Genomic DNA, 12,799 nt, shown 5'->3' with positions numbered 1-12,799 from the left:
TTCTAAATATTTAATACCCCTCATAAATATCTTAGCTTTAAGCCATTCTAAAGTAGATACAAAAATGTTTTAATACTAATCTTTGGAAAGGTCAAGCTTAAAAGTAATTAACTAGTAGATACACCTCTATGTTTTGGCTATAAAGCATGGAATATTTGCAATACTTTTACTACCAAGATGTAATGAGAGTTGATGCTTTATGGAGCTATGAAAAAGGAAATTGATCAATTATCGGCCAATTTCCATAAAATGTGATAGAATCTTGGCCTGTCGGGCAATTAATACCGCTAAAGAAGTGCGAAGTTGGCCCATTAAGTGGTCAATCAAAGCGATGTTTAGGCCACTTCTGAGTTGATTTCAACTCTTGTTCGGATCGCCGAGGGGGGCCTTGAGTGGGGCATATCGAATGGATGGAACAAGCGTGTGATGTATGGCTCGAGTTAATCGATTCCACATAAAAATATAGTTTAGCCACGCAGAACTGCATTGAGATGGCTCCCATGGCGGAGTATCATTAAGGCAGCCACTAAAATGCTAATCGATCCGATCCGAGCTCAACAGGTACAAATATATCTATCTGTTTGGGTATATATGGTATATAGATATATGTTTTAGAGTTGGTCTTCTTCCTCTGCTTTGCATAATGCCCACACACACACAGACACACGGAGAGCTAACCACAAAGTTTCAATCTTGTATTACCAGCTGACGTATTTGCTAACTGATGAATTTTATACAAATTTGATACACTCGAGGTGAACTTGATTTTGTTTGGCGGTGCTGCCTTTTTTGTTGCTTTATGTTTTCGTATAGAAGCATCTATGTCTAAATGTATCTCCGTGCAGAAGCAGCGCCTCAACGAGTTTTGTTCGCGGTTTTATTTTATATGAAAATTCAAATTAAAGCTAATAAATACTTAGGCGTTCATTGTGGCTCTAGTCCGAGCCGAACTTTATCTGAAATTCATTAGAAAACTGGTCCATCTAACCTTCGCGTTAAGAAGATGCCACCGAGAGCAGGGGGGATTGGGCAGGGGACTTCACACTGATTGACGTCTTTGGATTGCATAATCCAATTAGGTTGGTGCTAATCGCCTGAAATGCCGATGTCAAGACGACTTAATACCACGAGACATGTAAGGATATCGCAGGACTACAGCTCACTTCTTTGCTGGGTTAGCGTGTCCAATTGAAGGCCTCGCAATGCGGAAGACAGCGGGTAACTCCCAAAAACTCTGTGAATGAATGTGTGGTCTTGATCCCCGGTCAACAAATCAAAAATGCCACAACTAAAATTTATGGCCGGGTGGAAATTATGTGGCCTTTTTTTCGTGCCTTCACAAGTGCAGAATGGTGTTCGTGTTCGTGGCTACCATTACGATCAGACAGACACCTCGCAGGCCACCGATCGTCCAGACTTCGATAAATTATAAATATATATGGGGTCCGGCAAGTGCGTCAGTGTGTGATATCTTACGAAGCTTCTTTAAATCAAAATTAAATGACGATTGGTATGCAAAGTCGCAAGGGGAATACCCTTTACTTAAGGTTTTGAATAGTTTGTCACTGTTTAGCGGTATAATATTTAATTATTGATTTGATAATCCTATTTTATTTCCTGTTTATAGGTTTTCTTAGAACCTCCTAACTGGTAATATTCATATTCAAATTTATACAAGTACATAAATAAACCTTAAATTATTAAGAACTAAATAAAAATAGAAGAGAATACATTATTAATTGATTTTTTTAAATTAGTTAAAAATATACCTATACCTTAAAAATAATACCATTAATACCACTAGTAACAGACAAAGGTAAAAAAATATTTATCCTTAAATACTTTTTTTTGTGAAACATATTGTATAAGAACCCTGTTCAGAAAACATCACCCATTCCGCTGTAAATCAAAGGGTGTGTTCGACGAAAAAATAAAAGACTGACAAATTTGCATGTCTGACTTTTAATTTGGATTTTGGATTTTCGGGCGTAGAATCGACGTTAACGCTGTCAAAAGTGGTCTGCCTACAAGATATATAAGTAAATGGCAATATATTATGTACTGGGACGAACCAGTTGGCTATTAAAATGAGGCGATATAACCAGTTGGCCAGTTCCCAACCCGAAACAAATGGATTTTATTCGAATTTAATTTTTGGCTCGTTGTTTTTATTTGGCCAATCCGTGTAGAATTATTTATACATCCACATCGAGGGCTTAAGCCTGATCTGTAGCTCCAATTCATACATTATATTTATCTCTTTGTGTATATTTAATTTTGAATTTAATTTTGGCCTTAAGCAGCCTTGTGGCCGTCGACGCGTGTGAGTCGAACTGCTCCAATTTCAGTTTTTATTTGCACTCCAAAATGTTTGTGCCTCCGATTGTTAGACGCTGTATATCTCGTGCCCAAGTGGGCTAATTTGCCGGCCGAGATGGCAGGGGTGAAGTGCACTCTCGAGATGGCCATTAATCAGGTCTTGATGTGAGCCATCAGCTCAAGTTCCATTTCGAGCGCCTTCCGTTTCGTATTTTCATATTTTGACCCACGAAGCATGGGGTCTCGAGTTGATCTTGAGACGGGGTGTCGCCTCAAGTGAATAAGGGGCTCAATTCGGCTTCGGTTTTTCAACGATCTTAGCCTGATTAATGATAACGCTCTCGGAATCGTGTAAATTCTGGTTAAGCCCGCCACTTTCGCTTTAAAATGCCCGTCGAGTTGGTTAAACTTTCAAGGGTCACTCGGTTATGTAATGGCCAGAGCACAGATTCTGTGCAACCGGTTCTGTCTCATGGCTTAAGCTACCTGTCCAACAGTTCCCAGCGGTATGGTGACCCTCAGCGGTTCCCAAAAAATCGTCTGGGTGTTTCATTTAGCGCGACAAGGATTCCAATGGCAATGGCCCGCAATTGTGGCCCATAAATTGCTGGCCAAAAACTGGTTAACGCTCGCCTGCCGGTGTCCTTGATAAGGCTTATTAATATTTTTGTTGTTTCTGGGTCTTTGGCGGGGGAAAAACACGTTTTTTATTTTGCACTCGCCGCACCGCCTTTAATTTGGCAGCGGGCTGCAGGTTTTTGTTTCAATTAAATTTCACAGATTTTAAATGAATTTCAAACGCCATTTATTCGTCGACTTGGAATATCCATTAACTAAATGCCGTTAGCAAGTTGTTTATGCGATTTGGCGAACGCGACTGTTAACAATTATTCAACCGCATCGCAAACATTGTACATTTTGCCAAATCATATTCATAAATTTACGGTCGGGATTTCTGTATTGAAGTCATCTAACTGTACTTCTTTTTGTTTAAGCAAAGTCGAACGAGATCTTGTTGAAAGAATTAATTTTGTCTTTATCGCTCGATCTCAGTCAATTTAAGGTGAATGTTTCACAGATCATCGGTTCGATAAGTCACTCTTTATTTATTTCCATTCAGCATATGGAGATATGCTTAAAAGACTTAATCGATATTCGAATACTTTGTGTCAGTCTGATTAATTGTGCCAATGAATGAAATATGGCTTTTACCCAAGGATATTCACTTGAATTTAGTTCAATTTTGGGGTAAATATAAGAAAAATTTGAATCAAGCTGGATTTTTAGCTCCGCAAAAATATAAAGAAATATAAAGAAAATACTAGAAATTTTAGTTTAAAGTCATTGTACTTCATTAAACAGCAAAAATAAAAATATTTATTTGATTTATTGGGTATTTAAGATTGCTTTGACTAGAAGATAATAAGCAGATGTTCAATGAAAGTCGCCTTTCTAGAAACTTTCCATTTCAAATATGGCTCGTTGTAAAATCCAGTTTGAGCCTTCCATAAAACTTTAGGTATTTCCACTTCCTAGACCAGAACTCTTAGCCAAATTTCAAATTAAGCACAAAAAAAGCGAAACAAAGTGGGAAACTAGTTAGTCGGGTCGGGCGTTTGTTTGACTGGCGGATTTACATAAATATAAATCTTGGGCAGAAAACAATATAGTCCGCCTTGACTGAAGCCATGTAGAATTTGGCAGAGAGACGCGGACAAATGCGTTATGTATAGGGATAAATTTGCATAAATCATAAGCACAATTAACGATGTTTCGGCGCTCTGTTCTCCCCTTCCAACAAAACGCTGACGCAGGTGACGTGACATTTGACTCGGAAATTTATATGATTCCCTCGAAGACAAGATCCGCGAAATTTGAATATCCACGCACTCGGAGACGCGGCTTTATCCGTTCAGAGATGCGTGAATCTTCTGGGTGGGTAGAGAGTCATTGGCCTGCTTATAAATATTCAGTGGCGACATCTTGTTCTTGGTCTTTTTTCTCGTATTCAACGAACACTTTTCATTAGACGATCTGTGGTTAAGTTTTTTGTGCCTATTGCCAAGAGACTTGATTTCAATTTTAATGGCCCGTGCGTGAGGGTATTTAATTTGCTCTAGGATTAGATAAGCCATATTAATTGTCTACCTGAAGGGGTACAGGCTTTTAATAACAAAAGTCAAAGACATTTGTGAGCTCAATGAATCTTGCTTGCCTCAAAAATGTTTTCGTTTAAAAAATGATTCCTATAAATTCTAATAAAATGTAATAAATATAATTACTTTATATTTAAGAACTACATTTTTGTAAGCAACATTTTTCTTAGAATTTGAATGATGATCCCCACAAGCCGTGTTAGTATTTACAACTTTTAAATGACCTCACGCAAATTTTTGCACCAACATATGAGCTGTTAAAATTTTATTTATGAAGAGGTTCGGGTTTTGGCAGTGGTTTTTGTGAGGTGTACCAGAAATCTTTCAGTTAGCATTATGATTTAAGATTTGTTTACCTGGTTTCTTGCTAAGTTTTTGATGATTAAAAATACCATTTGGACAAGACAATGTTTGTAGCACCTTTCGGAAATAGTTCCATAGACGAGATCTCTGCGCTGATAAAGCATAATGAAAAACTAGATATCATGATTTCCGCACCCGAAGACAAAGGCTCATAGCGATCCACACAAAAGCCGAACTCCCCTAGATCAACAAATTTATTTTTTTAATTTATCTGAATGGCAACTTGTTTAGAATGCGGTTTAGAACAGGCACATGTTTGGCTGTTTGGGTTTCATAAACGTCCTTCGCTGGAGTCTCAGCTCCTCGGCGTTGGAAAAACATTGAATAATTGTCTGTTGCAATGTCCGATGAGGCGACAAAAAAAGGCTTTTCCTCTAGTCGGTATTTGAGAAGTACGTACGTTAAAACAAATAATAAAAACAACTCAGTCGCTTCAGTTATCCGCAATGACAAATTTGAAATGTCAGCAGTCGTCGACAAGTGTCATTGCCTTTGTGGGGATGTGCGAAGCAAGTTATGACCCGAGTAGTTAGCCAGCCATTATGCAATAAAAGCCAAGAATTAATTGTGGCTCTAAGTGCCGCCTGATGGCCGCCGCTGGGGTGACTTCCGTCTGGCTGCACTTCCTTTTGGGTGTTCCGCCGTTTTTTTCAATTTTTTCAGGCCCTGACTATAGTCACCTATAGGTGACCACGCACCTTTTGGCCAACGGAAAGAGTTCAAAGTCATTTCTATTTTGGGCTGGCTCATGACTCCGCCCGTGGGCGTCACTCTGATTGGTTCATTAAAATCTAGACGTGACTCTTGGCGAATTAATGGATTCTAGTTATGAAAAGAAGCGAAATGCAGGCGATGACAAATGCTGAAACTCGTTTGGGAGTCGCTCGCAGAATGCAGCACTGATCAGCGATCTTCGAGTGTGCGTTTAAAGGTCATTCGGCCGGGGAGTCAAAAATGAGCTGATGAGCATGAGGCCTACCTTAACATTCAACTCCATTCAACTAACCGCTGACCCCCGGGCGCACGCATTTTTGGCCAAGTCAAGTCAACCGGTTCACGTCCAATCGGCCAACTGCATTTAGGCCTGCTGCTCCGAACTCCGCCCGGGTAATTGCCATTAGCCAACGCCTGATCTTCTCGGCCTTATTTGCCTTGGCGAGCTCAAGCTTCGATGGGAGCCTTGACTCGGCGAGCCAAGTTGTCTCGGCGATTGATGGAATTGATGAAATTCGGTGGCCGGTGGCTGGTGGCTCTGCTCGGACCCATTTACCAAATTAAACGCTGCACGACAACGTGTTTAACACTCGCCAAAGACTTCTGCCAAAAAGTACGAATGTATTTGCCCGCAATCGGAGTTGGCTAAATAGAAATGCCAACAAGAGCAGGCGGAGGCGAATTTGTATGGTATTGTAGTTGCTCTTCTGCTGCCATAATTACTGGGCCTCAATTTGGGCTGCCTTTTTGTCTTAGCCATGTTATCTGGCTCTGTTAACTCACAAAACATCAAACAACTGAGACTGGTTGGCTGGTCAGCAGTTAAACGCCGACGTCTCAGTCAACAGAGGCAGCGACTGCGACTGCGGCTGCGGCTCATCTTCATCTGGCCAAAACGCTTTCGATTTCGGCTTTTGGCCGTGTGTTAACAGCTGTCGCCCAGGTGAAGATGCCTCTGCCGACGCCGCTGCCTTGGTGGGCAGATGCTGCGGTCCGAGTATATATAGAAAATCTACAAGTTTTGATGCTTTAGTTGGTATTCCACACTCGACCTAGAAGTTAAACCAACTTAGCTTGGCATCGATCAAATTCAATCGTCCATTGAATTTGATACGATCGGTCGCGTCTTCTCCTTTCCGATCCTCACAGTACCGTCCGCAAGGATTATCCACGCACACGCACGCACCGCAAAGGATTACCTACGCACCCCCGGGATTATTGCAACTGCCGTTTGTAGCAGTCCGAAAAGTGTACACCATGGTAACCGAACCCAGTTCCATCCATCCAATCTAACCCAAAACGAACAATAATCGTGTGCAAAGTGCAAAAAAAATAACGAAACAAGTGTCCCTCGGTGTGAAGACAAGACAAATAAGACATTTCGCAAAGGAAACAGAAATGCAGAGAGAGAAAGATGATCAGTTTGGTAGTTTAGTATTAAATTGTGCTAGACAAGGATATTTACGGAACATAAAAGTGATACTCTAAAATGAAGAGAGAGGAAGATTGACAGTTTTTTGTAGTTTGGAATATTAAGGGAGTTTTACAAACTCTTGTACTAGATAAGGATATTTTTACAACATAAAAGTGATTCTTTAAAATCCAGAAAGGGAAAGATCTTCAGTTTCGTAGTTCCGAATTTTAGGAGAAATTTTATTGTGCTTGGAAAGAAAAGAACTTAAAAGTGATACTTTAAATAAACAAGATTTGCCCATTTGACTTAAAATTAAACATATTTTTATTTTCAACCTATAGATTAAAACATCAATAAACATGTGCTAAATAATAACTAACTTACAATATCAACTGAATTTTAATTGATAGATGGTGCATAAGAAAAATCGTTAGAATTAAGAGCACATGTTTATTTTAGTAAAAACGAAAAAGTCTTGTATTTTTCATACGGTTTTTGATCGCATTAAGATTGAGTATTGAGATTTTATAAAATGATGAATAGGCTATATGTATGTATAGGTTTCAAATAAATTAAATTTAGTATATCGAGTTTATGATGATAGCATAATTGTATTTGGTAGGGGTTTATTTTAATTTGTTTACTATTGTAATACGGCAAGTGTTTTTCCCTGTGCATACCAGAGCACCGCAAACAAGAAGAAAAAGCAAATAAATTTCCAAAGCCGACTGCAGTTCCAATTCAATCGCCATCTATTTGCATTTCACATCTTGCCGAGGGTCCAGCTCTGGACCCGGTCTATCATCTCGGGCTCATCTGAGCTGAGTTGACCAGCTGGCAGTTGACATTTAAGCCGCGTAGAAATTAAGCAAGTGGCATCGAGTGCAATGTTACGCATGCGCCGTGTGGGCCGCCCACGGAGCCGAGTCGCCTTGGTGCGATCCGCAATTTGCGTATTAAGTCATTAGGATGGACCAGCTGCATGTGCATTCTGCCATTCTGCCATGTGGCGGTCGTTTCTATGTCAGCATTGACATGGGTGAAGATGAAATTAAAACTTGTTTTTTTTTCCATAATTTTCGCTTTGCTTCTGACATTTGCGAGAGGCAATTTGCGATTGGCGTATTTAGGTAAATAGTCATTAAAAACGTTTGCCTTAAGTTAGATTCTTAATGTTGCCATTGAACAGCCGCCCATTAATCGAAGACAATGTTGCCGTAGGAAGGGTCTTTTCCCCACACTTCAATTTCAGCCGAATCTCTCACAGTTTCGGACTAATTTGATTGCCCCCAAGTCTTGGCATTGAGCCTCTGCCCTCGATGCGGTGTGAATCGGATTAATTAGCAGCCAATTAGCATAATGAATAGTCAAGGGAAGCGTTTTGTCTTTGCGAGTATCTCGAAGTCCTTTCACTTTCTTGGCTCTAAATTCCCCCGCACATAAGTCAAACCCGATTTGGTAGCGAAATTCTTAAAAGTCAAATTGTAGCTGATACGATGATATTTAAAACAAGTTAGAACAGCAAAAATTTCAGGTTCATTAGCATAAATTATTTAAAATCATTTACATACAAAAGTCAAAAAATTTGTTGAAATTAGCAAACAATCAGGAATGAAAAAAAAAACGCAAAAAAACTAGACCCAGTCGCTTTTGGAGGTATGGTCAATAATCCGAAAGATTTGGTTATAAATGACACCCGAGGCAGTCTATTCTTTTTTTTATGGCAGATGCGTATGCTAATTTCGGATTTTCTCACTAGTTTTATGGCCTGTCTTGGCTGATTATTATTATTATATAATCATGGCTAGAACTGGTCTGGAGTTTGATTGGCCGGATCCCCGGGGCCGGTTTCTACTTTTCTGGCATAATCGGTTATTTTTATCGACCCCCGAAAATTCTCCGCCGGCCAAATTAATTGAGCTCATCGACCAGCTGCGGCCATCGACGAGCACTTTCATTAACTAGCAATGACCTTGCCGAAACAAATGCAAATGAACCTGCTGACAGCATCGTCGGAAGCCATAATTCAGGGGCTGCTTCCTCGGGTCCCCAATTGAGCTCGTATATCTCTTGTGTCGACTCGCATTTGCATAGGCATTATGTATCAATCGAATCTCTGGGATTTACATCGCTTCGGGGGAGGGGACTGACCTAGAGATGCTAATGCCTGTCAAAGTTGAATGTCTGCGTTAGCATTTCGGGTGATTTTCAATGCATTATGGTAAATCGTTTCGTCGGCTTTGTTGGCTGAACTTTGCCACAGTTTTGAACTGTAGGCCAAGTTGCCGCGAAGCGTGAAGAGGCGATTAGCCTAGAAGACGATCAATTAGTCGCAATCAGGTTGTTAGAGTCAGTCGTTAGTCTGAGCACCTCTGCACCACGACACCACCGAAGACTGAAGCACCACTAACCCACCATTTCTCTCTTCCCCTTGCAGAGAAGTGCACTGTTCGTTTTGGCGCTTTGCGCTGTGGCGGTGGCCTCCGCCTCGGCCGATTCCCATGAGGTAAGTCGGAAGATCTCTTGATCCTCCCTTTACAGGAACTCATTTGCCATCCCCTTTCAGCGCAAGACTCGTGCCGCCGAGGGATACTTCTACCCCACCCCCCAGGTGCCGTTCGATCTGCCCGTGCGCACCACCCAGCCACCCACGAGGCCGCCAACGCGCCCACCCACCAGGCCTCCGACCAGGCCACCCACTCGCCCGCCCACTCGGCCACCGGCAACCTACCTGCCGCCCACCAACAAGCCACTGCCCCCGGTGACCGTGCGCACCACCATCCGCACCACTCCTCGTCCAACTCTGCCGCCGACGAGGCCACCAACCAGGCCACCCACCACCTACCTGCCGCCCGTGACGGTGCGCACCACCCGTCCTCCTCCACCACCGACTCGTCCACCGACCTACCCACCCACCACTCGTCGCCTGACGACCCCGGCTCCCACTTACCTGCCACCCACCAACAAACCACTGCCCCCAGTGACCGTGCGCACCACCATCAGGACTACTCCTCGTCCAACTCTGCCACCCACGAGGCCACCAACTCGTCCACCAACCACCTACTTGCCGCCCGTGACTGTGCGCACCACCCGTGCCACCCCACCACCAACTCGTCCACCGACTCGTCCTCCACCAACCTACCTGCCGCCCACCAACAAGCCACTGCCACCAGTGACCACCCGTCGTCCAACGCCACCACCGACTAGGCCACCAACCAGGCCTCCACCACCACCAACCCGTGCCTCCACTCCGGCTCCGACTTACCTGCCGCCTACCAACAAGCCTCTGCCTCCAGTGACCGTGCGCACCACCATCCGCACCACTCCTCGTCCAACTCTGCCGCCGACGAGGCCACCAACCAGGCCACCAACCACTTACTTGCCGCCCGTGACTGTGCGCACCACCCGTCCTCCACCACCACCCACTCGTCCACCAACCCTGCCACCCACCACCCGTCGTCTGACGACCCCAGCTCCCACCTACCTGCCACCCACCAACAAGCCTCTGCCACCAGTGACCGTGCGCACCACCCGTGCAGCTCTGCCACCCACCAGGCCACCAACCCGCCCACCAACCACCTATCTGCCTCCCGTGACTGTGCGCACCACTCGTGCCACTCCACCACCGACTCGTCCCCCAACCTACCCACCAACCACCCGTCGTCTGACGACCCCAGCTCCCACCTACCTGCCACCCACCAACAAGCCACTGCCCCCAGTGACTGTTCGCACCACCCGTGCTACTCTGCCACCCACCAGGCCACCAACTCGTCCACCAACCACCTACTTGCCCCCTGTGGTTCGCACCACCCGTCCTCCTCCACCACCAACCCGTCCCCCAACTCGTCCCCCACCAACCTACCTGCCGCCCACCAACAAGCCACTGCCACCAGTGACCGTGCGCACCACCCGCCCACCTCCACCACCCACTCGCCCACCCACCCGTGCCTCCACTCCTGCTCCTACTTACCTGCCGCCCACCAACAAGCCACTGCCACAAGGGACGGTGCGCACCACCCGTCCACCTCCACCACCCACTCGTCCCCCAACTAGGCCCCCAACCAGGCCACCAACCACCTACCTGCCTCCCGTGACGGTGCGCACCACCCGTGCCACCCCACCACCAACTCGTCCCCCAACCTACCCACCCACCACTCGTCGTCTGACGACCCCCGCTCCCACTTACCTGCCACCCACCAACAAGCCACTGCCTCCAGTGACCGTGCGCACCACCATCAGGACTACTCCTCGTCCTACTCTGCCTCCCACGAGGCCACCAACTAGGCCACCAACCACCTACTTGCCCCCCGTGACTGTGCGCACCACTCGCCCACCACCACCACCAACTCGTCCCCCAACCTACCCACCCACCACTCGTCGTCTGACGACCCCTGCTCCCACTTACCTGCCACCCACCAACAAGCCACTGCCCCCAGTGACTGTTCGCACCACCCGTGCTACTCTGCCACCCACTCGTCCCCCAACCCGTCCCCCAACTCGCCCACCAACCCCACCACCCACCTATCTGCCACCCGTGACGGTGCGCACCACCCGCCCTCCTCCGCCACCCACTCGCCCACCAACCCGTCCCCCAACTCGCCCCCCACCCCGACCACCCACCTACCTGCCACCCGTCACCGTCCGCACCACCCGCCCACCTCCACCACCCACCCGCAGCACCACCGTGTACGTGCCACCACCGACCGTGCGCACCACCGTGTACGTGCCACCCCCGCCAACCAAGCACCAGGGCTACCAGTACCCCCGTGCCCAGCATCCCCTTCAACTTCTAGATGCGAGATTCGAGGTCTAGGGATGATTAGGGATAGGGCCTTCGTCTAGGGCTAGATTGATCTAGTCAATACTCGTACAGTCTAACGTTACACGATTACGCCGCCAGCGGTGCTAGAGGGCGCCACTGGGGCGCCTGCAAGGACGACACTTGTTTGTTTTTATTTTATTTTTGTAATTAATGAATCGCATACTCATACAGCTAGGGATCATTGTAAATGAGTGCCCCAATTGTACAGCTAACAGTCTATCCAACTCTTGCTATGTTCTACCACTATGCTACGATCGATGGGCGGCCGTCGTCTGTGACGGACGCCAGCTCAAGACTATATAGCTCTATATTACGATTAAATAAACCTTTTATTCGGATCGCTGAAACCTGAAACAATAAAATAAGTTTTTCGAATATTTACAAGCATTTTCTTTTGTTTTTTGGTTTAGGGGAATGGTCTTGTTAGCTGGACACATGTAACAAACAAACAATAAAACACATTTTTCAAGTACATGCACGCATTTTTTTTTCCTTTTTGGCAAACGGGAAATGGGAGCATATCATGTCCGGGAGATATTGTGGTCTTGTTAGTCGCTTATCTTTTTACGGTTACCATAAATGTCGGTTTTTACGACTATGCTAAGGAGCTTGTTACTCACAAGCAATAAAACGCAAGAGTAAAGGTTAGACAAGTTAACCTTGACATTCACTTCTGTTGTTTACCAGTTTTCATTTATCGTTAGCTATGATAAGGATTGTAAATTTAAAAACATATCAGTTTTTAATTAAAAATGGGACTTACCATAGTCTAGATTCATCAAAATATTAAATATTAATTTAACCTCCGGTTAAAATTAAAAGATACAAATTATACCATTAAGACAGATATTTAAAAGTTGTGATACTTAGAATAATACTACAACTAGTCGATTTTGTAAATTCATACTAATACAAAAAGTTTGGAAATAAACCAACAAAACAAATTAACTTTCGTTTAAGTATTGGTTAAAAATAATTATTGGAAAGGGTTTTTGTATTAAGATGCTTATT

The 12,799-nt window shown here is 44.7% G+C and overlaps 1 protein-coding gene across 1 annotated transcript; it reads left to right on the top strand.

Moving 5' to 3' along the window:
• Positions 1–6,598: 6,598 nt before the first annotated feature.
• LOC108062221 (uncharacterized) lies at positions 6,599–11,779 on the top strand. The gene is made up of 3 exons (XM_017148806.3): positions 6,599–6,812; positions 9,404–9,472; positions 9,533–11,779. Exons 1-3 carry the CDS (start codon positions 6,810–6,812, stop codon positions 11,777–11,779), a joined length of 2,319 nt encoding a protein of 772 aa, XP_017004295.3. The 5' UTR covers positions 6,599–6,809.
• Positions 11,780–12,799: the final 1,020 nt, after the last annotated feature.

This window comes from Drosophila takahashii, chromosome 3L, assembly GCF_030179915.1.
Source record: "Drosophila takahashii strain IR98-3 E-12201 chromosome 3L, DtakHiC1v2, whole genome shotgun sequence".
Classification (NCBI taxonomy): domain Eukaryota; kingdom Metazoa; phylum Arthropoda; class Insecta; order Diptera; family Drosophilidae; genus Drosophila; species Drosophila takahashii.
The sequence above is the reverse complement of the archived record's forward strand: the minus strand, read 5'-3'. Positions and strand labels throughout refer to the sequence as shown.

What these genes read in the sequence shown, in the direction of transcription:
- LOC108062221 (XM_017148806.3), top strand. An exon ending in CCTCGGCCGATTCCCATGAG is followed by an intron (nt 9,473 to 9,532) that starts GTAAGTCGGAAG and finishes ATCCCCTTTCAG; the next exon opens with CGCAAGACTCGTGCCGCCGA.